At 37.4% G+C, this 23,785-nt stretch overlaps 1 protein-coding gene across 1 annotated transcript in view; it reads left to right on the top strand.

The window, feature by feature from the left end:
* Positions 1 to 23,058, top strand: part of LOC131040941 (ACT domain-containing protein ACR11) — a 71,654-nt gene extending 48,596 nt beyond the window's left edge. The window contains exons 8-10 of the mRNA XM_057973904.2: positions 22,049 to 22,154; positions 22,270 to 22,338; positions 22,557 to 23,058. Coding sequence (XP_057829887.2) covers positions 22,049 to 22,154; positions 22,270 to 22,338; positions 22,557 to 22,619 — 238 coding nt within the window. The 3' untranslated portion in view covers positions 22,620 to 23,058. The remainder of the gene's footprint in view (positions 1 to 22,048; positions 22,155 to 22,269; positions 22,339 to 22,556) is intronic.
* The last annotated feature ends 727 nt before the right edge of the window (positions 23,059 to 23,785 follow it).

Here is a 23,785-nt window from a genome sequence, read left to right as displayed (position 1 = left end):
GGTTCTAGTTAAAAAGAAAGATGGGACCATGCGTATGTGTGTGGACTACCAAGCACTAAATCAGAAGACTATCGAGAATCGGTACCCCATTCCCAGGATTGATGAGCTACATGGAGTTGTCTTCTTTTCAAAAATTGATCTCCAATCAGGGTACCATCAAATTCGCATGAGGGAGTCAGATATTGAAAAGACTGCATTCAAGTGCCACTTCGGGCATTTTGAGTTTCTAGTCATGCCCTTTGGCTTGACTAATGCCCCTGTGACATTCCAGTCATGCATGAACAAGATCTTCCGGAAGCAGCTGAGAAAGTTCGTACTTATCTTTTTTGATGACATTCTCATCTTCAGCAAGTCATGGGAAGAGCACTTGCAGCACTTGGATGAAGTGCTCAGTATACTAGAGTCATAATCTTTGTTTGCTAAGGAGTCCAAATGTGAATTTGGAATGGGAGAGTTGCTTTACCTTGGTCACATCATCAGTGCAGAGGGAGTTAAGGTGGATCTTGAGAAGATCAAGGCAATTGTTGATTGGCCTCCGCCCAAGAACTTGACGCATCTGAAGGGGTTCTTGGGCCTATGCGGTTTCTACAGGAGATTTGTGAAGGGATACTGGCAGCTTGCTGCCCTTCTTACTAATCTCACTAAGAAGGGAGCCTTTAGCTGGTTAGAAAAGGCACAAGGAGTGTTTGATAAGTTCAAGGAGATTATAAGCTCATGCTCTGTGTTGGCTATACCTGATTTTTCCAATCCCTTTGAGTTGCAGTTTGATGCATCCGGAGAAGGTGTTGGTGTTGTCTTGATGCAAGAAAAACATCCTATAGTGTTTGAGAGCAGGAAGTTGCATGGAGCTGAGAAGACTTATTCAATTTATGACAAGGAGATTCTTGCAATCATGCATGCATTAGCCAAATTTTGACAATACTTGGTGGGGAGTAAATTTGTTGTTAAAACAGATCATAATAGTCTCAAGCACTTCATTCATCAAAAGGATTTAAATGAGAGACAACAGAAGTGGGTGAGTAAGCTACAGGCTTACGACTTTGACATTGAGTATGTCAAAGGCAAAAATAACATTGTGGCTGATGCTCTATCCAGAAGACCTCACTTGAGCTCTTTGTGTGAGCTTACTGCTGATTGGAGGAACTTGTTGCTTGTTGATTATGCTAAAAATCAGTTTGCAACCAGAATCATTGAAGGTATTTTTCATGATGAAAAGTACAAATTGGTGGATGGGCTGATTTTGTAAAAGGGAAGGATTTTTCTAGTGCCCAAATCGAAGTTGAAGGAGAAGATTTTACAGACTTTTCATGACATTCCCCTTGCTGGTCACCAAAGCTATTTCAAGACATACAGGCAGATCCAAGAAAGATTTCTTGGAAGGGGTTGAAGAATGATGTCTTGAGTTATATCAGGGAGTGTCATACCTGCCAGAAGAACAAAGATGAGCATACTGCACCAGCTGGTTTGTTGCAACCTTTGCCAATTCCTAGTAAAAAATGGGAAAGTATATCAATGGATTTCATCATGGGGTTGCCACGAGCTCAGGGCAAAGATTGCATATATGTTGTGGTGGATGGATTAACTAAGTTTGGTCACTTTTTTGCCATCACTAACTCATTTACAGGAGCTCAAGTTGCTGAGGTGTTTTTTCGAGAAGTGTTTAGGCTGCATGGGTAAGTTTGCTCACTTTTTTGCCATCACTAACTCATTTACAGGAGCTCAAGTTGCTGAGGTGTTTTTTCGAGAAGTGTTTAGGTTGCATGGGGTGCCTAAAACATTGTAAGTGACAGGGACAACAATTTCTTGAGCACTTTTTGGCAAAAAGTTTTTAGAATGTGTGGTACTATGCTCACTCCAAGCACTAGTTATCACCCACAGACAGATGGACAAATAGAGGTTGTTAACAAGTGGTTGGAAGGTTATCTCCGTAATTATGTTTTTGAGTAGCAGAAGGCGTGGGTGAGATGGCTCCTTTTAGGAGAGTATTGCTACAACACGTTCTACCACATGTCTATCAGAATGTCTCCATTCATGGCATTGTATGGTTATGAGGCTCCCAACTTTGTTGATTTGGTGTTTGGGAATAGCAGAGCCCCTCAAGCACAGGATATGGTGCGGTAGTGTCAGGATGTGTTGAAAGCATTGAAGGATAATCTCCAGATCACTTAGAATCAACAAAAGTTGTACGTTCATCAACAGCGTGTTGAGCGTACTTTTGAGGTTGGGGACATGGTCTACCTCAGACTCCAACCCTTCAGACAGTCTTCTCTTAAGAAGACAAGTGCAAAAAAATTTAAGCCACGTTTCTATGGACCATTCAAGATCATCAGGAGAGTTGGAGCTACCGGCAAGTAGCAAGGTGCACAATGTATTCCACGTGTCTCACCTCAAGAAGGCCCTTGGGCACCGTGATGTGATCTCTTCCGTTTTGCCTCCATTAGATGAGGAAGGGCAGTTGGTATTGATTTCAGAGGAGATTATTGATTCCAAAGAATGTTCCTTGAGGAGGACAATCAAGGAATGTTTAGTAAAGTGGAAGAACCCGCCGTTGGAGGATGCCACTTGGGAGAATGAGGAGATTTTGCAGCATCTAGGCTTGCGATTGCTTGTGGGCAAGCAATCTTGGGGAGGGTAGACTGTAATGTCCCCTTCTCAATTATGAGAAGTTCAATTGGCCATTAGCCTATTCCGGAGACCCGCAGTCTAACTGGTTTCCAACTTTTGTGGAGGTTTGCAGGAGTTGTTTGATGATTGACGAGTTGGGATTCTACAATTTAGATTGGGGGTTCCTTTTGGGTTTTCCGAGAGCTTCGCAGGGTGTGACATGCATTCAGTTCAGAGAAGTTTTTTGAACTTACTATTTTTAGTAAGTTGGAGGTAGCTGTCAAGATTTTAGGGTTTTTCTAGGTTTTCTGAGTTCACTCACGGTGTTCGAAGAGCAATATTTTTGGTGATGTTTTTAGGACTTACTATTTTTAGTAAGTACTATATTTGGCAGTACCATTTTTAGCAGTGTAGTTCAGAGCTCCAACTCAGTTTAGTTTGGTGATTTCAGTACTTCAGTCTTCGACTCAATTTGGCAATAATCAGTATTTGAGAAGGTATTTTTAATATATTAATACCTTAGGCATAAGGTTTTAATATTTGATTATTTTTGGACAACTTAGGAAAGGAGGAAATAATAATTTTATCCTAAGTCTACTTGGGCGAATTATTTCACCCTCTTGTTGGACACCAAAGTACAAATGCATTATTATTATACACCTTAAGTTATCTCCAAAAGTTCGACTTTGTTAGAATTCATGATTGATGAATCCCACAAGCCCAGATAATCATCTGTAAGAATACCTGTTACATACAAAGAAGAAATTGCACAACAAACAAGAATATTGAAGACAATAACAAGAACTGAATGCTTGATTTACAATGAAGGATATGTCATCTTTATAAAGAAATCTAATTCTAAAGATAGAAACCCTAAAAAATAATTAATAATTAATAATGAATTAATTATTAATATTCCTAAGGGATGCATGCATATTAAATGATTATTAAATGCCTAAAAAAGTTTCTTAAATTTAGCTTAAGTGAAAAAAGAAAAAGGTGACTTAATTAATTAATCAATTGATTAAATTAATTAAGTAAATAAAACTTTTTACTCTAACACCCCCCTTAAGATGAATTTAGGGAGAAGCTAAAAAGCTAAGTGCATGAATGCAACTACATGCAAATTTGGGTCCCGACAATAAGGCCTGATGAGGTACACAATCACAACATCGAAATCTCTGTAAAGTGGAGAAAAGGAGAAAACCCAGTGGGAACAAAACTCCTCTCCAAAAAGAGAGGAAGGAAGACCATGAAGCCCTCCAAAAATGTAGAATCTCCTGTAAATGTTCCTCCTTTGGAAGAATGAGAACTAATGTTGCACCAAAAACGTCAGTGTGACAAAACCAGGTACCAATGTCGATGACGATGAATCAGTCACTGTAGATGATAAAGATCGGGCATGCAAACCAGGTATGGGAACCATCGGTTACACAAACATACTGACATGCTCAATAGACGAGACAGGTCAAAGGTCTGATATCGAATTCCTAATCTACAATACAAAAGGATTGCATCATATGTGTCATCAAAAGACGAAGGACAAAGAAGTGTGGCACTTTATGATAGTGCGTGTACAACATAGCTCAAAGAAGAAGATCCAACATGAAATGCAAGTGTGCAAAATTGGAAAACATGTAGATGAGGCTGCCACCAAATGATGCCTTGGAGAAATTTGTGCAGATGATATGCCCTCTGGTTGGAATATAGCCAAGGGTGAAATTAAGGAAGCCAGCCAAAACTGCCCCCCCCCCCCCCCCCAAGGTTGTTGGTTGGAGAACACTGCATACAGGTTAGGTGAAAATAAAACGTGTTCCCAATTTTGCTTATTAGGGCAAAATTAGTTTTTTTATTAAAAAAACGCCTCCGCAAAAAAACTTTTTGAAAAAAAAAAAAAAAAAAAATGTTTTCTATTTTAAAAAACATGCAAAAAACAATTGATTAAAAGACCAAAAAAGCACATGCAAAAAATTTTTTTGAAAAAAGAAAAAAAAAATTGTTTTTTATTGAAAAAAACGTATGCATGAAAACAATGATTTAAAAAATCAAAAAACACATGCAATCAAAGAAGGTTTTTTTAGGTAAAAAAACTAATAAAAAACATGCAAACATTTTATTTTAAAAAAAGACATGAAAAGTTTTTGTTAAAAAACTAATAAAAAAAAAGTTAAAAAAAAAAAAAAATAATAAAAAATAAAAGCTTTTTAATAAAAAAAACTAATAATAAAACATGCAAACATTTTATTTAAAAAAATATAAGGCATGAAAAGTTTTTATAAAAAAACTAATAAAAAAGAAAAGATTTAAAAAAAAAAAAACTAATAAAAATATAAGTTTTTTAATAAAAAAAACTAATAAAACAACATGCAAACATTTTATTTAAAAAAATAAAAGGCATGGAAAGTTTTTTTATAAAAACTGATATTAAAGAAAAGATTTTTTTTTTTAAATTAATAAAAAAAAAGTTTTTTAATAAAAAAACTAATAAAAAAGTTTTTTTTTTTTTAAAACTATCTAATAAAATTAAAAAACTCACGCCCCCCAAATTAATTTTTTTTTTAATAAAAAAAATCCTTTTATTTTGATTTTTGAAAAAACCCAAAAATAAAAAAAAAAAAATACCTGTACTGTACTTGTGTCTGTACAGTTAGCCAAGGAGGGGAATTTTTTCTCTTCGAAGCAAATGGTGTCCGATCTAAGTGAATGAATAGGTGATCTTGGGGTTTTAGGACATTTTGAGTCCAATGGAGATGTTTGTTTGAGCCCAAGGTGCTCTGATTGCTGGAAATCACAAATATCTCCAAAAAAGGCAAACAGGGTCTTCAGATCACAAGCCCAGATAATCATCTTCAAGAATATCTGTTACATACAAAGGAGAAATTGCACAACAAACGAGAATATTGAAGACAATAACAAGAACTGAATACTTGATTTACAATGAAGGATACATCATCCTTATAAAAATATTTAATTCTAAAGATAGAAACCCTAAAAAGCAATTAATAATTAATTATTAATATACCTAAGGGATGCCTGCATATTAAATGATTATTAAATGCCTAAAAAAGCTTTCTAAATTTAGCTTAAGTGAAAAAAGAAAAAGGTGACTTAATTAATTAATCAATATGATTAAATTAAGTAAATAAAACCTTTTACTCTAACAGACTTAAGGAGGGGGTCATGTTTGGACGCCATATTCTAAGGGGAAAATATGAAATGCAACGCCAAGTCTAGAAGGTGTCATGAAATGAAATGAAAGTGAAATGAGGGGATTTTGGGCGCCATTTGGATTTGAATTTGAGCCTTCAGAATCTATAAATATGAGTGCTGGCCTCTTATTTGGGATCTTTTGCTAATATTATAACGAAGTGCTATCAAAATGCAGAGTGAAGCTTCGGGGAACGCTTACCTCCTAGTCATTGCTTGATTTATTGCTTGCAATATAGCAACTAGTCGAGCCAGAGCCTGCTCTTCATCTCAGAGGAGTGGATTGAAGATAATGTTGCAGATTTCTGTAATGTTTTCTGATTTTTGGAAGTGTTTTAGAGTGTCCAAGTTGTTGTTCGTGTGGTGTGCTGAAGAAGGTTTTTGTTCGTAACTCTCAGTGTGTTATTCTTCTCGTTCTGGGTATTTCCTCTATCTCTCTGTTTGGTTTAGGCGATAGATTTTGTGAGTTTATAGAGCTTAATTTGGTGTCTTGGATTTTATCTTTGCAAATCGGCCCCTTAGCTGGCCATACCATGTGGCTGAGTGCTTTGGGATGTGTGCGTAATGTATTTGGGTCAGTTTGTTGTAGTTTGTTGTTCTAGGCTTGATCGCCTACCTCCTAGGAATCATATGCTTTCATTCTCATGTCATTCGGTTAAAATTTGAGGGAGTTGTGAATTTTTTAGTGGGATTTGGTGTTGTTGGTCTGTGTGTTTTCAGCGTGCCAGCATGCTGGAAGTTTATCAAATTTAGAGTTTTCTGAGTTTGGAGTGATTTTCTTGTGTGGAGAGTCCCTTGTACCTTGTGGAGCTGATTGAGCAATATGTGCAGCTGTGTTCAATGATTTACCTTTGTTGTAGACATGAAAATTATTGTAATGCTGAATAGTAGTACTATCAGCAAGTTGTATTTGGAATTACTCTTCATTTCCCACTAAACAAGTGGAAGAGGTTGGCTTGCCACCTATATCTTATTTTGTATTAATGTCCTCCCGCTTCATAAGTGGTAGAGTTGATTGTTAATTTCATTCCCAGTCCTCCAGTTGGATAAGCAATTGAGTGATTGTTATTTCAGCTTCTTGGCTTGTCCTTGGCTGGTTTACCGCCAGTTGATTTCTTCAGTATTTCTGTCACCCGTTGTATAAGCGGAAGGGGCTAGCTTGTCGTCCAAGCATTGTAATATTTCCAGTTATTTGAAGCTAACGATCCCCTCAACACCGTATGCTCTCACCTTCCCATATTGGGCACTTGGTGATCAGAAAGTGGAAGGGTTACAATTTCAGCATTATTGTATTTTCGATTTCCTAACCTTTAACGGGTTCTTGTTGTGTTGTAACTGGAAATTAATCAAAAAAAAATTATGGGGATATTACATCTTTTTGCATCTAATTTTCAGATTTGAATAGTTTGTTCAATCTAGAGTATCCAAGGACGAAAAAGCCTTGGTTTGTTTGGGTTTTGAGAGGATGAAAACCCTCTTGATTCCACATTTGGGAAGCAAGGACAAAAATCCTTGTTTCCAATTTGAGTTGTTGCAGATTTTCATTATTTAAGTTGATTCCAGCAATCAACTTAATTTATTTTGCAAGCAGAAATCCTTATATTACCAAGACATGATAGGAGAATTTTTAGGATGTTTTTTCAAGGTTTGGAGTGATTTCACAACAAGAGCATATCTGAGTGGAAAATACCAATTAAGCTTGTCGCCACATTGGTTAAGGAAAAGTCAGTAATTTTTGTGATTATTCCAAAGTTTTTGTGCGAAATTCATTCTAGCCATGTACACCCAACAAGGAGGTGCCAAACTGGGAGAGCACACTTAGGTCAAATCAGATCTAAGCGATTTCCAGCCTTCCATACACTTTTCTAGGGTGCTGACAACCTACAGAATCAGCACTGTTTGTTACATGGAAGGATTAAATCTGACATTGCATTTTTTAAGGTTAAAACAATGACATAAAAATATAATTTTCCAATGGCTGTGCAGGAGAAGGAGCATTTATAGCCATTCATATAATACTAAAAAATACTAGCTGTGCGGCCATATGGATGCTACAGTGAGTGATAATTTTGCAAAATTCAGAAAATTGCATTTTAGCATTGTAAAGAGCAGTTCTTATTTTTCTGGAATAATTTTATTTTTTAAAAGGATTTCTAACTATTTTTTGCACCTAGGGTTTATTCTAAATTTTCTACAACAGTTAGGGTTTGCTCCAAAAATAAAAAAATATTTTTAGAAGTAAAATATAAGTCATTTTGAGAGGTTTCAAGCAAATTTCTGCCTATCTGGTGTATGAACTGCAATTTCTTTGGTGTACGTCCCCTTATGCCTCATGGTATGTGAGTTGGCCCTTGAGCCTTTATCTTGCTTGTGTGCCATTTGGAGTTTTTGATCATGGGCCCTCCTCTATGATGAGTGGATTTGCCTCCCCTCTTTTTGATTGTGAGCCTTCTTTGCTTGTTATGGTTGCAGCCCTGCTTGTAGACCCTTTGCAAATGTTATGTGGGTATCTCCTCTGCCTGCCGTTTAGGTTGTTATTGGGCCCTTGGTTTCTTTGGATTTGGGTTCCCCCTTGTGCACTCTTGATTTGGCTTCTTGGATGGTTTAGTTGGGGATTTCAGACACTGTAACAATGCCTCTAATGAGGGTGTTTGGAGTATTATCTCTTATCAGCATTCTTCCTCTTGAAAGAAGGTCCCCTCTCAAATGGTTCTGAGATTTCATAAGAAAATTGAGTGGGCTAGCAAGCTGTGGACTGCCTTGTATTCTTCTTTTTTTGTTCTACAGTTTGGTTGAGATGCTTTGTCAGTGATTGATTTCTGCTCGTTTGGGACTGTTATGGGCTTTTATAATGCAAGATAGGCAACTTCCCTCTGCCCTGCAAGCTCAAAACTCAAAACAAAACACAAACATTTTGCAGAGACAAAGATGCAATAAAATAGTTTCACTCAATTTGGGAAAAAATAAATTCAAATTTTCAAACATATTAACAAAACAGAGTCTTCATTGGCCTCTCTCATTCATTTTTATCTTCCTCTCTATAATCTCACATTGCTCTACTTACACACTCTGCAACTCCACCTCTAATGTCACTTCTCTGTCCAGACAGGCATACACCCTTCTCTTGTCTTCTATGGTGCTTCTTTTGTCTCTGTTTTTCACAGCCTTATCTCCTTTTGCTACACAGCTTTCCACATGCTGACCTTGTGTCCTCTGAGATCACAGCCCGCTCTCAATGCCGCCTTCCACACCACTGCGCAGCCCCACACTTTTACATACACTCTTGACCAAGTTTCTTATTGGTTGCAGCTTCTCCTCTTGTCGCACATACTCTGCAATCAATTCATAGTCCTATCAATACTTTTCACATTCCATTCCTCTATTTTCCTGCCTTATTTCCTTCCTTCTGCCAGTTGATATGACCCACTGGCTTCTCATCTTTTATTGTTTTTCTAACTTTATTCATCCCTTCACTTCCTACACTCCTACTCCTTGCTCCCTTGTGCAGATCATTCATTTCTATTTTGAATGCTGCGACTTTTAGTACGGGATTCTAATCATCCCCCACGAGGATCACCTTCGGGTTGTCGTCATCTCCTAGGTTCGCTTTCTTTATATTCAGTTCCTCGTACTTGATAGCCTTGTCCCGCTTGAACCGATGAGCGGGTGTATCATCCACCCGTGCCACGCCCTCTCAGTATTCACCATACTTTGGAGGGAAGGTTGCACTCTCCGTACCTTCTCCGGTCTCCTCAATCTCACATATTTGTAACATGTAACATTCTGGGTGGAAGACCTCATAGTCCTCAATCTGCCAGTGAAAGAGCCCGCTAAGAGAGCTGGTTTCATGCTCCGAGCAACCTTTTAGCTCCAACACCCCTTTGTCGTTTGGTTCCATTTTTCCCTTTCCATCCTCCAAACCCCATGCATAGTCATGAGAGTCATCCGAGTCCAAGTCGGAGGATGCCAACTCCTCACTTACGTCTTGATTCTTCAGATCAATGATGTACTTCCGCCCTTTGCTCTCGATGGAGAGTGTTCTTTTTCCAATTATGATTTGCCTTGGTGGCAATCGGCCAACCCCTTCCAAGGAGGGCATCGTATGCCTTCTTTTCTAGTGGGATGACCACGAAGTCTAGGAGGAAGGACCGAGTGCCAATAGTGACTTTCTGTGCCATGAGTGTCCCAAAAGGTTTGATGCCGTGCTGGTCGGCACCTACCAGTTGGAAGGTTGGCAGCCAGAGTTTTGTCTTGACGAGGCCCTTCCAGGTTTCTTCTGGCAACACATTCACTCCAGAGCCTCCATCGACAATGGTGTCTGTCAATCTTCGTCCCATGATATCCATTTCCACTACCGCCGGTTTCCTTCCAATCCCTATTTTGAGTAGCATGGGATCAATAGCCAGGTTGCCAATTGATTTTGTCGTTGGTTTACTTTGTTCCTGGCTGACTGGTTCCTCAACTACATTGTTGAGGGCTACTTTCAATTGTGGCATTGTTTGTAGAAGGTCTACCACTCATATAGGTTTGGTGGCTTGCAATATCTACCGCACTAAGGTTTTTTCGAACTCCGCCCATAGTGGAGCACTGGCAACTTCATGTGAGACTCTTCTTTCTTCCGCCATCGCCCATTCAACATCCGCCTTTGCCTCTCAGAGCCTCTCTTTCTCCGTACACGGATCAGGGTACAATGTTTTCTTTGTTTGGAGTCTGGTGATCGCCAGTACGTCCTCGCCTAGCTCTTTGATGTCCAGCATGTTGACTCCTTTCTACTTCGGGTAGTCCACATCCTCGTGGTTTCCCGGTCCACACCACTTACACAACAAACTCCCATTATTGTTACCGCTCTGGCATTCACGAGCGAAGTTACCCCACTCGTTGCACTTTTGGCACTGGATCATGGGTCTCCCCTTCGCATCATACTGGATTTTGCTCCTCGGCGTGTTGTTGTTAGAACGATTGTTCCCTCGCCGACTGTTACAGTACCCTCCTAGCAAGGCATCAGTGTATGTTGGTGGTTTAGGTGTTGTGGTTGGCGGGGTAGCCTATTCCCCTTGGGAGTAGAGCACTTGTGTGCTCCTTGTTTTCAAGTTGTACGAGCATTCCTTGGTGGAATAGCCCAGTACTTGAAAGATGTCACAAAATGATTTCTTTGGGTAAGTGCCCTTGGTATGACCTTCTACCTTGCAGTCGGTACACCATACTTCCTTGCTTTCCTTGGCACTCTCCTTCCCTGTTGTCAACTCCTTCATCTTTCGCAACATATCCCTCTGTAGGGATTATATGGTCTTTGACTCTTCGTCGCTAATTCCATCTATACTGTCATCATCACTTGCCCTTTTCTTTCCTTTAGAGTTGTGCTCTTGCTCTCAATGTCCATTGCTCGGTTATAGGCTTAATCAAAGAAGCATTAATCGTTTGGGGAATTAATCGACAAACCAAAAGTATAAGATTTTTTGAAAAAATCGGCAAAAAATCGGATATACAAAAAAATGTAATTTTTTTGAAGTAGAACAATCAAAAGCTATTTATTTTTTGTATTTAAGGGCATTTCCATAGTATAGAGATATTATAAGCAAATAAAAATAATAAATATATACATTTTTATAACCTAAGAACAAGAATTAAAAAAGTGTAATTATAATATAGTTATTTTATATGCAATTTAACAAGTTAATAATATAATAAGAAATATTAAATATAAATTACAAGATTATATATTATATAATATTAATATGTTAATTTGAATTAAATATATAATATTAATAATTAGTAATTATATTATAAATAAATATAATATAGCTATCTTATATACAATTTAATAAATTAATAGTATAATAAGAAATAATAAATATAAATTACAAGATTATATATTATATAATATATAATATTAATATGTTAATTTGAATTAACAATATAATATTAATAATTAGTTATTATACTATAAATATAATCTATTTTGAACATATATAATAATCATATATTATTGAACATTTTTATTTATTATAAATTAAATTATGAAATATATAATATTAAACTATTAATCTATTACAATGTATATTTAATATTTTAAACATTTACTAAACATTATAAATTAAATTATGTATATTATAATAATTATATTAATAAATTAAAATTATTTATTCTAATTAACAAATAAATTTTTTAAAACCTAAAACTATTAAAAATAAATCTATTTGGAACAATTAAATCGTATGTTAAAATCAGTTAAATAAATAAAAAATACTATTGCTGGAAGATATTATAAATAAGTTAAAAAAAAAACTATTACTGCTGGAAAAAAAACCTGGATTTTTCCTTCACTTTGATTTTGCATTATCTCTTATCGCACTTGTTTTTAGTTCAGTCTTACCACCGCACGGAAATTTTGGATAGGGGATGACTTGTAGCAGGTGGGTACTATACTATTCTTGCTTGTTCACTGACTAGATCGAGAGGGAGCTCGGTTCATAGAGAGTATGTCGCACTTTCATCCACAAAGAAGTCATGATCACCCTTTTCTCAGCTTCTGAGGTGGAGCCAAGCAAAACATGCGAGTGCCCTAGGAGCCAACTTTCGTTTTCACGACAAATAGCAGATTAACAACATTTTTGTGAGCATTTTAGGGTTTTTGCGGGCTGTTTAGGGATGTCTAATATGTTTGCGGGTTTTTTCTAGATTTATTAGAACCCTAACCCTACCCGAAATCAACCTATTTACGCAAGTTGCGTTAGGATTTATGTCAGTTTTTTTGCTGGTAGATTTTTGCGATTTTTAGACAAGATTGAAATGCGATTTTACAGGGTTTTAGTTGCGATTAATCAGCCAAAGTCGTTGACTATCAGTCAACGACTTCTCGCGATTTATATGGGGAAAAAATTGGCAAACATGGCGATCCACAATTATTTGCGACTCAATGCCAATTATTGCTTCTTTGGGCTTAATCGTACGATGGCAGAGGGACCACTTTCATTTTCCTTTTGAGGGATGGGACAAGTCCCTCCGCGAACCACCTCTTCTTCAAGCCATCGGCCGGCTAGTGTTCCATTTTGTTCAACAATTTTTTCATCCTACGATTGTAAGATCGAACACTTTCACTTTTGCCTTGCTTGGTATTGTAGATTTCAGCCACAATCTCGTTGTCATCTCTCAACGTTTTGAATTCCTCCTCGAACGCCTTCTTTAGATTATTCCATCCTACCTTGTGCTGGGTGTTGAGGTCTGTGTACCAGTCAATGGCAATCTGTGAAGGGTAGCAGGAAACACCTTTAGCTAGAAACCTTGGTCATCTTGGCCATTCGCCCCCCATATCGTTATACATGTTTTACAATGCCATACAAGGCCCTCCAATCCATCGCCTGTGAACCTTGGAATTTTTTGCCTCTCTGGATTATTCTGATTCTGCAACATTGTCCTTGCTTGGAAGGTATTGTGTGGTGCCTGGAAGGTACCATGTACATTCGACCAGATTGAACCGTCCTTCTCTTCGCATTTCGAGGCCTCTCTTACAGCCTTAGCCATGCGTGAGCTCTCTACGCGTCCACTTTTTGCGTCTTTCGTACCTTGGTCCCCTTTGGTTTTGTAGTCTCTCCTTCCTGGAGTCTTTGACTCAGGCCCTCCTATTTTTGATTCCTCCAGTAGGGACAAATTTCCAATTCGGTACAAATTGGTTTCAAAAATCTCGGCAACCTCAGCTTCAAGGTCCCGTACTTCCTCTTCGTCACGTTCGAAGTGTTCGGACAGGCCGTTCTCAAACTTAGTTCTTAACTCTTCACTCGACGTCGAGTGTGCGGCCTGGCAGGCGAGATCTTCCTTTGCTACGTTTGGAAGTGGTAGGTTTCTGGCAACCTCTACTAACTGGTTCCCCATACATGATTTCTGCCACTCTCTAATACGGCTTCGACTCACACTCTGACTCACTTCTTTCCTTCGGACTCTCCGAGCCTTCAGCAAGTTCCCATAACCGCCGTCTCCGTTCAGTCTGTTCTCTTATATGGAGAGATCTTTGTACTGATCCCTCCTCTACCTCTCGGGTGGTTCTAGTACGCCGACGGTCTTTGTTCGGTCGTAGGGGCATTAATTGCTAGGGGTATGACGTCTGCTCGTATCCCTCTCCTTCTCTTCCCTACGGTTTTGTTCTTCGTACGGTTGCAGTATCTGTTGCCGAGGACGTTCATGGTTGCTTTCCTCCCTTCGGTCTTGTAGTTCAATGAGATTCGGTGCCAACAGCCTCTAAAGACTTCCGAGAAGATCGAAGACAACAGTGTTGACCATGAGTTCGTCACGTGCCATGCCTTCAGGGTCAAATCTCTCCCGAGCTTCCCTCTGCGTGTACTGGGTGACCGAAACCTCCCACATGTCTACCAAGTCTACCGTCAATTGATCCTCCCGTACTTCCACCTGCGTCATTTCCTCTTGTGTATCACTTTCAATTACTATCAATTGTTGGTCGAATGGTCGGCCCATTATATGTGCCTGCCGCCATATTGATCTTCGAATTCGTATGGACAACGGTGCCAAAATGTTTACTCCCTACGATGTCAGTTTAGATTATAGAAGTAAACAGAATGCAGAGAACAATTCACAGAACATGTAAGCATAAATAGAATTCACAATACTTGGCAGAATGATATAGCTTTATTTCTTCATGTAAGAATGGATACAACCATCAAAATGTCCCTGTTCCCGTTACAACATAGCATATATGCTACTTGGTGGTTGGCGGAGGTACCAACCATCAACTACCAACTAATCCTTCTAGGAACCTTACATGGCCAATTATTAACTAACATAACCAAAATATTATTCCTATGTTGGCAAATTACCGCCAACACATTGTAAATGCCTTAGAAACATTTTTGCTGTCCATTGTTTAATTGGTGGGGCCCAAACATGCTATGGTAGTGGAAGGAGTAAAGGTACAATAGTGGAGGGATACCGTGGCAAGAAATGATGAGGGGATGTGGTAAAGAGATGCCATGGAGGTAAGGTAGGTGGTAAGAGGGTAGAGATGTTTGGTAGGAGAAGTGACGCGGTGGGGTCATAAGGGGTTAGGAAAGGGGAGTGCTAAGGGAAGGTGATAAGGGAGGTGCTGGGAGATGGGGAGTTATAAGGGATAAAGGATGTAGGTGTGAGAGGGGTGTAGGGTGTAGGCTAGGATAAGATCGGGTTATGAGGGGATAGCAAGAGGTTAATGGTGAGTTAGGATAGGATAGGGGTAGGAGGTAGGGTGGTAAAGGAGTGTGGGTAGTGGATGGGTAGGCTAGGATGAGATTGGGGATATGTTAAGAGAAGCAAGGGGTAAGGGGAATGAGATGAGGGTTAGAGGGTGTAAAACATGGTAGTTGGGAGGTAGTAAGAAAGGTAGGAAGTGGGGTGATGGGAGGTAGGAAGGTGAGAGATAAAGGAAAGAAAGAGTGTAGGGATGGGGAAGAATGAAAGTTGGAGAGATAGTGAAAGGAGGTGGGAGTGAATGTTAGAGTGGTTAGGTAGGAAGGGAGAAGATAAAGTGGAAGGTTAGGGGAATAAGATGGAAAGGGCTCTGGACTGAGATGGAATAGGGTGATCGGGCTTGAGTATCCACTGGCAGTGCTGGGAGAGGGAGGTCAGAGGCTTAGGAGGGCAAAGGAAGTGTTGTGCCTTACTTCATCCTAAAGAGAGAGCCTTGACTTGATTACCTCTTAGCCATTTAAGACATTGCACTTCCTACAAATGAAAGGCTAATAGCTAAGGACTCTACAACTATCCTAGAAAACGAAAAAAGTGGGGGGACCCCATTTGCAATGGGGCGATGTGTGAAAACGTCACAACACCACCCATCCATGCTGATAGAGTAATCATCTCTTAACCAAGTTTGCCTCATTACTTCCATCAACATACTCACCTTAGAATATTCCTATGTTATGCCAAGTTTCTTGCATGGGGACACATTTTACGAGATAGAATTTTTAGAGGCTATTTTTGGAGACAAAAAGGGATGGCATAGGGGACTACTATATAAAAAATTGGGATTTTTTTAAAAATGAAGGAAAATCTCAAATATTCATATGATAACATTGATAAGGCATTCATCATATTGACATATACATTATGTAATCCATAATACACAACATTAGAGCTCACATGGCAATTGAACAAATTAATACTAATAAATGTCAACTTAAAACTTGATTGCTTCTATGATTCTTTGTCAATGTGCCTATGATATAAAATTAAAAAATAGTAATACATCAAAATGCCCAAAGGCTGCAAGTTTTAACTACAAATGTCAAAATGACAAAGTCACAAAACATAGTGAGAGAAAAGTTGCTCCTAATCAACCTCTCCCAACACTATATTAAAGTCAAAGTCTTTGAGTCACTACCAGTATGAGGGATTGCCTCATCTAATGGAACTCCAACCAATCCCTCTTGTGTCTCCTCATCAATCCGGGTGGTGCCTTCTAGATTAACATGTCATCATAAAATTGGAGTCTATTAATACTCCGAGATTTGATAATCCTATAGTCACAAAGCACTATGCATAGCCACCAACTTCTTTGCTTGTCTAGAGGTCAACCTATTCCTCTTGATAGAGTGAATGGAGTTGTATGTGGATCAATTCCAATTTACATCAGAGAAATTGGCAACATGTGAAAGAAAGCAAATAGCAAGCATCCTCAACTTTAGTGTATCCTTGTTGTGCCATGTCCACCATCCAATAGAATCAATTTGAGCTAATGTAGCTCGATCTATCTTGACCTTTGGCTAGTTGACTGTTGGACCGCAAAGATTAGTAAAGGCAAGCCATTTTGTATGAAGTATACTCGATTCAATTGAATATATCTTTCAAAGGGTCTTCATTAACCCTTCTTTAACCTTTATGTCATCACAAGGAGGCAACCTACTAGATTTTGGTGCGCATTTGGGATTTAGAGAAAAGATTGCAATATGAAGTGGGGCGTTCATAGTGTTTCACCTTTGCATCACAGTCGTCTTAATATGTTGCTCAGATAACGATCCTTGTTACAAATTGCTTGTTTCATCAATTATAGAGTCCCCTACACCTCAAACATTTTCTCTAACAATATGAAATAATTGGCATACCTCATCTCCATAAGTTTGAGGATTTCCTTCAAAAAATCTTGAAGAGAGCAAGTGAGGTGTGGTGGTTGCGAATGAACATTTGAATATCTTTAGCTTCTGCCACCACTTGGTGCACCCAATCTATCTTCCTTGTCTTTGAATGCATGAACACAACATGGGGTCCAAAAGATGTGGTTGTAAGCACCCTCCATTATCATGTCAGCTAATTTGCAGACATGTTCTAAAGCATTGACTACCTATACAACATTTGAGGCCCCAAACTCCTCTACAACATCTCCCAAAATATGAAATTGGAAGTTTGCATCCTTGCGCTTCTTAGAACAATCGATAGCTCTAAGAAAATAAGACCCAACTGAACATGTGACAATGATGTTGATGAGTGGTTGATGTTTATATCGATCCACCCATCCATGACAATAGAGCACCCATCTTAATCCAACTTTGTCTCATGTCCTCCACTAAACTCACCTTGGAATATTCTTTGTCAAGCAAGGTAGTGCATAGTTTATGTTCTCTAGAGGGGGTAAATGAGTGACCAATAGAAGTAAGGAGCTACATCTTTGAACATTTGTTTGAAGTAAGGAGAACATGCTACATAGAATGGTATGACATGGGCACAAAAAGATTTAGCAATGGAAGATAGTACAACATCTTGTGCCTGCATAATGAACATCCTACAATTGTCTCTAGCTTGTCACTAGTAATAGTCTTTCTCTTTTTTCTTGTAGAAACGTCACCACTACCAACCATAGAAGGTATATGCATAGCTAATTGTGCAGATTGTGTTGGCATTGACAGATCCATGGACTTTGATTGTGCCTCCATATGCAATCTATGAACCTCTACCTTCTCATCCTCTTTTATCTCTTGACACACCTTCACCCCTTGTTCTGTAAAGCCCAGTAGGTGACAATATGCTTTTGTGTGGTTCCCTCTAAAATCTGTGTTGTAAATGTGACACAACCACACTCTAGTACTGCCCAATTTTTCCTTTTTTACCTTTGTCTAGGGATGTCACTAATTGGAGAAGAGGTTTTTTGGGATTAAAAGGGCCATTTGCATTAGGTTTTAAAACTTTGGAAGGACACTCAAATGGATTGTGTGGCTGTCCACTTTCACCCATAGCACTTCCACACCCTGATGAACCGCCAAGTGAGCGTGAAACTCTCACATTTTGATTTTGCATCTCTTTTTCCCATCTCATCATGCTTACTAGCTCACTGCTGCTGCTCATGTTGTTTTGTATTTATGAAACAACATGCAAGTGGAAACTGATATTAATAATTTATTTTTTCAAATTCATAAATAAATTAAATAGTTCTTCTTTCCGTTGTGCACATTTTTGATAATAGAATATCAGAATTTTAAATATTAGTTCTCTAAATAAAAACCTAAGTTACCGGTTCGGGTTCGGATTCGGGTACGGATTCGCGGATTCGGCAAAAAAATAAAAAATCTTGGGTACGGGTATGGGTTAGTCCGTACACACACACACACAGATATATATATATATATATATATATATACCCATATACTATATATATGGTCAATATATACAATCCATACAAAAATAAAATATACAATGTGACTTTCCATAGAAAAATGATAAATGATAAATCATAAATCCATAATTATTAATTGCCAATGCCAATAAATATTCATATATTGCAAATGTAATCAGTAAACTGATAACCAAAGTCTAATATCATATTCATAATTTGCAAAAAAGATAATATTCAAGTTTCAAGTCTTTTTTAAAAAGTCATAAAGGGGCAAATTAGAGTTTTATTATAAAAAAACTATTTTAAAAAGTCTTTTTTTATTATTTTTTATTGTTTTTTGACCCGTGGGCCTCGTTTTTGGGAAACCACGGGCCTGGGTTCACGCGGGTCCTCCTGGGTTCCACCCGGGTCCTTCCCAGGTGGCCGGGTTCCCTGTGGGTCCTGCGACGCAGGACCCACAGGGAACCCGGCCACCTGGGAAGGACCCGGGAGGAACCCAAGGAGAACTCGGGGAGAACCAGGACTGGGCAAGAACCAGAACCGGAACCCAGGCCAAAAGGGGAAGAACTGGTAACTTAGATGCAAGACCCACAGGGAATCCGGCCACCTGGGAAGGACCCGGGTGGAACCCAAGGAGAACCCGGGGAGAACCAGGACTGGGCAAGAACCAGAACCGGAACCCAGGCCAAAAGGGGAAGAACTGGTAACTTAGATAAAAACTAGATATAAGAAATATTTTCTTCCTTTTTTCCAAATTGAAATAAAATATAATTATTTATTTTAAATCCTAAAATAAGGATTTGCATATAAAAAACTATTTCAGTAAATAACTGAAATGTAAAATCACATTAGCTCTATTTCTATAAGATATTAAAATCATAATTTTCTAACTAGATTATCAACTCAAAATGAAATCTAGGCATCAAATAAATAATTATAACAATATTAATGCTTTAGCATTTTATTTTATTTTTCAGCTAACTTGAATAATTAATTATTAAATAAATAAATAGGATTATCTTTATGCACTGAATAAATTTATGAAGCCACCAATTAATTTATATTAATTAATTAATTATTTATCTTAATTTAATTTATTATTTAATTTCTCACACAATTGAATTGTTATTGGACACTTCAGCATTAGGGCCTAGGTTTTCCTTCTTGATACCTGTTCCTCTCACACAACATAATCTTACTGCACATGCCTTACTATCATTGTTAAGAATAATATAATCATATAATCGTCTATAATTCAATCAACCATAGCAATGGAATCACATATACACAAATGCATTGAATCAACACTTTATACCCAACATAAATCAAATAGAGCACAACTAATTATAGAATTGGAATATTATAGAATCATAAAGAGACTAGAAATGAGGGATGTTACAATAAGACATATATGTCAGTCAATGAAAACTATTTTTGGCTACAAACCTACAAAAATGTCAGGAGGTATGTTCAAAATTGCAAAAATTGTCAAGTTGCCAAAGGAGGTAGTCAAAATGTTGGATTGTATAAGCCATTATCAATTCCAAAGAAACCATGGATTTTTCGTTGGGATTACATAGAACTCAAAAGAGATTCCATTCTAGTGGTTGTTTATGGATTTTTTAAGAGGCTCATTCTATTGCATGTAAAAAAACTAATGATGTTGTGCATATAACTGATTTAGTGTGTAGAAAAATAGTTGAGATTATCATTACATGGATTACCAAGTATTGTATCAGATGTGAAATTTGTTGGTCGTTTTTAGACGAATATGGAGTTAGAATTCTGTTTAGCATATCACTCACAAATTGATGGTTAGACATAAGCTGTAAATAAAATTTTAGGTAACATATTGAGATGTTTGACAAGTGAAAAGATAGTAGGATTTGGCATTACTGCAAGCAGAGTTCTCGTACAATAATTTATTAAAGCATAGGAAAAACACCATTTGAAATTGTATATGGCTGATCCCCTAAAAATGTTTCTGAGTAAAGGGATTTCACTGAAAATCATGAGAAAAGTGCTATGGTGAAGGATTATACACATCATATGAAGAGTCTACATGAAGAGACAAAGAGTTAAGTTGAACTAGATGAATTTGAAATATAAGGAGCATGCAGATTAGAAGAAGAGACAAAAGGAATATGAGGTAGGAGATGAGGTGATGGTATATTTGAGAAAGGAGAGATTTCTTGCTAGGACATACAATTAGTTGAAAATGTAGAAATGCGGACCTTATCAGATTATTAAGAAGTTTGATTTAGGAAATATGTATGAAGTGGAGTTGCTGGAAGATCTTGGATATCACTAGTGTTTAACATTGCAAGCTTATGCAAGTATTATGAAGTAGGATTAGAAGAAAATAGAATAGAAATAAAGAGGAAGCTAGTGTCACCACTGAAAATAAAAGAAATTGAAGAAATCCTGGACAGTAGAGTCAGAAAGAGCACGAGAAGAAAGAAGCATGAAGAATATTTGGTCAACTGGAAAGGGAGACTGATTGAAGATTCAACATGTTTCACTACAGTTTAGGTGAACTAGCTTGGTTTCCCTCAAGTCGTCCCAAAGTGGAGCTCACATTTTAGTCACCCGAGGTGTTTGATACGAGAGTGTCCCTAACCTAAAAGCAATCCTGGGTCACCAAAAATATTTTCTTTTAGTGTTTGTTTGCTTTGCAGGCATTCCAGATGTTTTCTTGTTGTTTTCCCACTTAAGGGTGGCACATGGGCCAAAAATTCCTCCCTTCGAACAATCAAAAAATATTTCTTGGGGGCACATGCCTGCAAATCCATGCATAACCACTCATACTCCCAGCTAGGGCACATCCTTGAGCCCCCACTATGCATGGTAAAGTGTATTAAGGGGTGTAGAACATACAAATTATACAACACATATCCAACATCTCTTAGTGTATGATTAAATGCTATTTGTAATGTCTAAAGCAATTTTAAAATCTTCAGCATTAGGGTATCTTAACATCTGACTTAGACATTAACATTCAAAATACATTTATCAGATCCCTAAAGATTTAAATATTCCTCTCAGTTTAGCCATTTCAGTGTTGGGAATTCTTTTCCTCTGTAATATCTGATAGGCATACATAATCATTACCAGTAACATTGACTATTTACCAAATATTTTGTCATTGGAAATCAATACAAGAATTGCAAATAGCTTTGCGCTGACAGATACCCTGATACCCTCCACAATGTTAATGTGTGTGTTTAATTCAGCTTGCTATATGTTGAACTTAAAACAATTGTCCATTCATTGGGTCATATAAATTTGCATCTGAGAGTCTGTATGAATGTGCATTAAACTTGATACTCTTAGTCTTCGCATATGATTTAAAATTAGTTATAGTGTCTAAAGCATTTAAAAAATGTTCAGAATTAAGGTTTCTTTATCTCAGATTTATATTTTAACACTCAAAAACATATTTAATGGATCCCCTAGGGATTCAAATTTCTCTCTTTCCAATTAACCATTTTTCTCGGCAATTTTGGATAGGTATAAAGAAACCATTACTAGGGACATTGACTATTTAGCATTTTTTATTATTATTGAAAATCAATACAAGAATTGTGAATAGATTTAGGTTAACAGATAACCTGATACATTCCAGAATGCTAATCTGCCCATTTGTTTCAGCTTGCTATACATTGAAACAGCTGATCGACCTGGTTTGCTGGTGGAGATTGTAAAACAACTATTAGATATAAGTATATCTGTTGAGTCTGGTGAATTTGATACAGAGGTAATAAATTTGTATCACTACTTTTAAATCAGGTCTTCCCACATAATAGTCTAGTATTCAATGCATTGAAGAAAAAGAAAATTGTATTTGAGTATAATATGATATTTCTCTTCAGGGATTGCTGGCCAAAGCAAAGTTTCATGTTAGCTACCGGGGTGCTGCCCTCATTAAGCCTATGCAGGAGGTAAAGATCACTGTGGATGGTTGAAAACGTTGAATTTAATGGCTGATTTTATAATCTACACATTCTTGATTTTCTACATTGTCTGAATTCAGATTCTTGGGTTCCTAAATGTATAATAGTTGTTTGAATTTGTGTTATCACTGCAATGCTAGTTGTCTTGTCTGATAGTAATTTACTTTGAAGGACTAACATGGGTTATGCTGTGGCATATTGTTCAGGTTTTGGCTAATAGCTTGAGATATTACATAAGGATACCTGCAACTCAGGAGAGCAGTTTTTAACACTTACTCATTAATGGCAGTAAAACATTTTGATGTTACTTGTTTGCTTCACAAACTGAAGTAATTTCCCCGAGCCTGTGTGCAATGAACATTTTAAGCTTCATAACTATCCATTGGTTTGTCATGATGCATTAAAGCATAGGCATATGATTTGGAAGTGTACAGTATATTCTGTTCAATCAATCCAACCCTGGCATTATTCGCCTATATGTAGGAGATATGATTTACACGTTCCAATCCACTTGCATATGGGCAGCTGTTACTGAGTGTCCATTGCAAAGTTTTAACATCACAGAATGACAAATAATCGAGCCATTGCAGTTGATTTAGCCTAATATTAGCAAATTTTGGTGCAGAATTGGCAGTGAGTTGCTAGTTTGAATATGTGCTTACAATTAAATAAACCAATCTATGACCTGCATACTATTGATTTATATTAGTATCCTGGTCTTTGTTTAGTTTTAAATTTGAATAGCCTTGTAAGAAGTCAATGTTTGAGGGAATCAACTTAGGAATTGGTACACATGCTTTAGTGGAGGCTTCTTTATAACTTTGCCTGGTGCAAGATAAACTCAGGTTATCATCATGGTAATCAGTCTGAAGGGATTCTCTTGGGATTTGTATTTAGCCTCGATCTCGTGGGGCCCTCTTAATAAAATAAACATGATTGATTGGCGCACTTACTTTGACCTTACCACTAGACCATGGACCATCTGTGGGTAAGATTTCTTTCTCATCTATTATAAATGTAAAACAGATACTTGAAACTAACTTTATTTTGGGGAAAGCAAAATGTAAATATTGTATTGATGGATAGACGAGATCACAAAACTAGCAGAATATTAGCATTCTAAATCGAAGAGAGCTTAAAACTATTAAAAATAAACTTATCTTACAAAGTTTCAACTCCAACACCCGTGACTGCAAAATACATCAATTATAGATTATTAAAGTAAATATTACATTAATGGATAGACGAGAGCACAAAACTTGCAGAAATATTTGAAGTTCCAAATTGAAAAGAGTGTAAAACCTGCAAAAATTTATTTGTTTCATGAAATTCTAAATCCAATACCCGTGACTGGAAAATACATATGTTATAGATAAATTGATTCAAACACTGTCTCCAATTTATTCTGTTATTTGCAAGGGGAAGAAACCATATT

The sequence above is a fragment of the Cryptomeria japonica genome, chromosome 9 (genome assembly GCF_030272615.1).
Source record: "Cryptomeria japonica chromosome 9, Sugi_1.0, whole genome shotgun sequence".
Lineage (NCBI taxonomy): Eukaryota > Viridiplantae > Streptophyta > Pinopsida > Cupressales > Cupressaceae > Cryptomeria > Cryptomeria japonica.
This window is presented reverse-complemented; position numbering and strand designations above follow the sequence as displayed.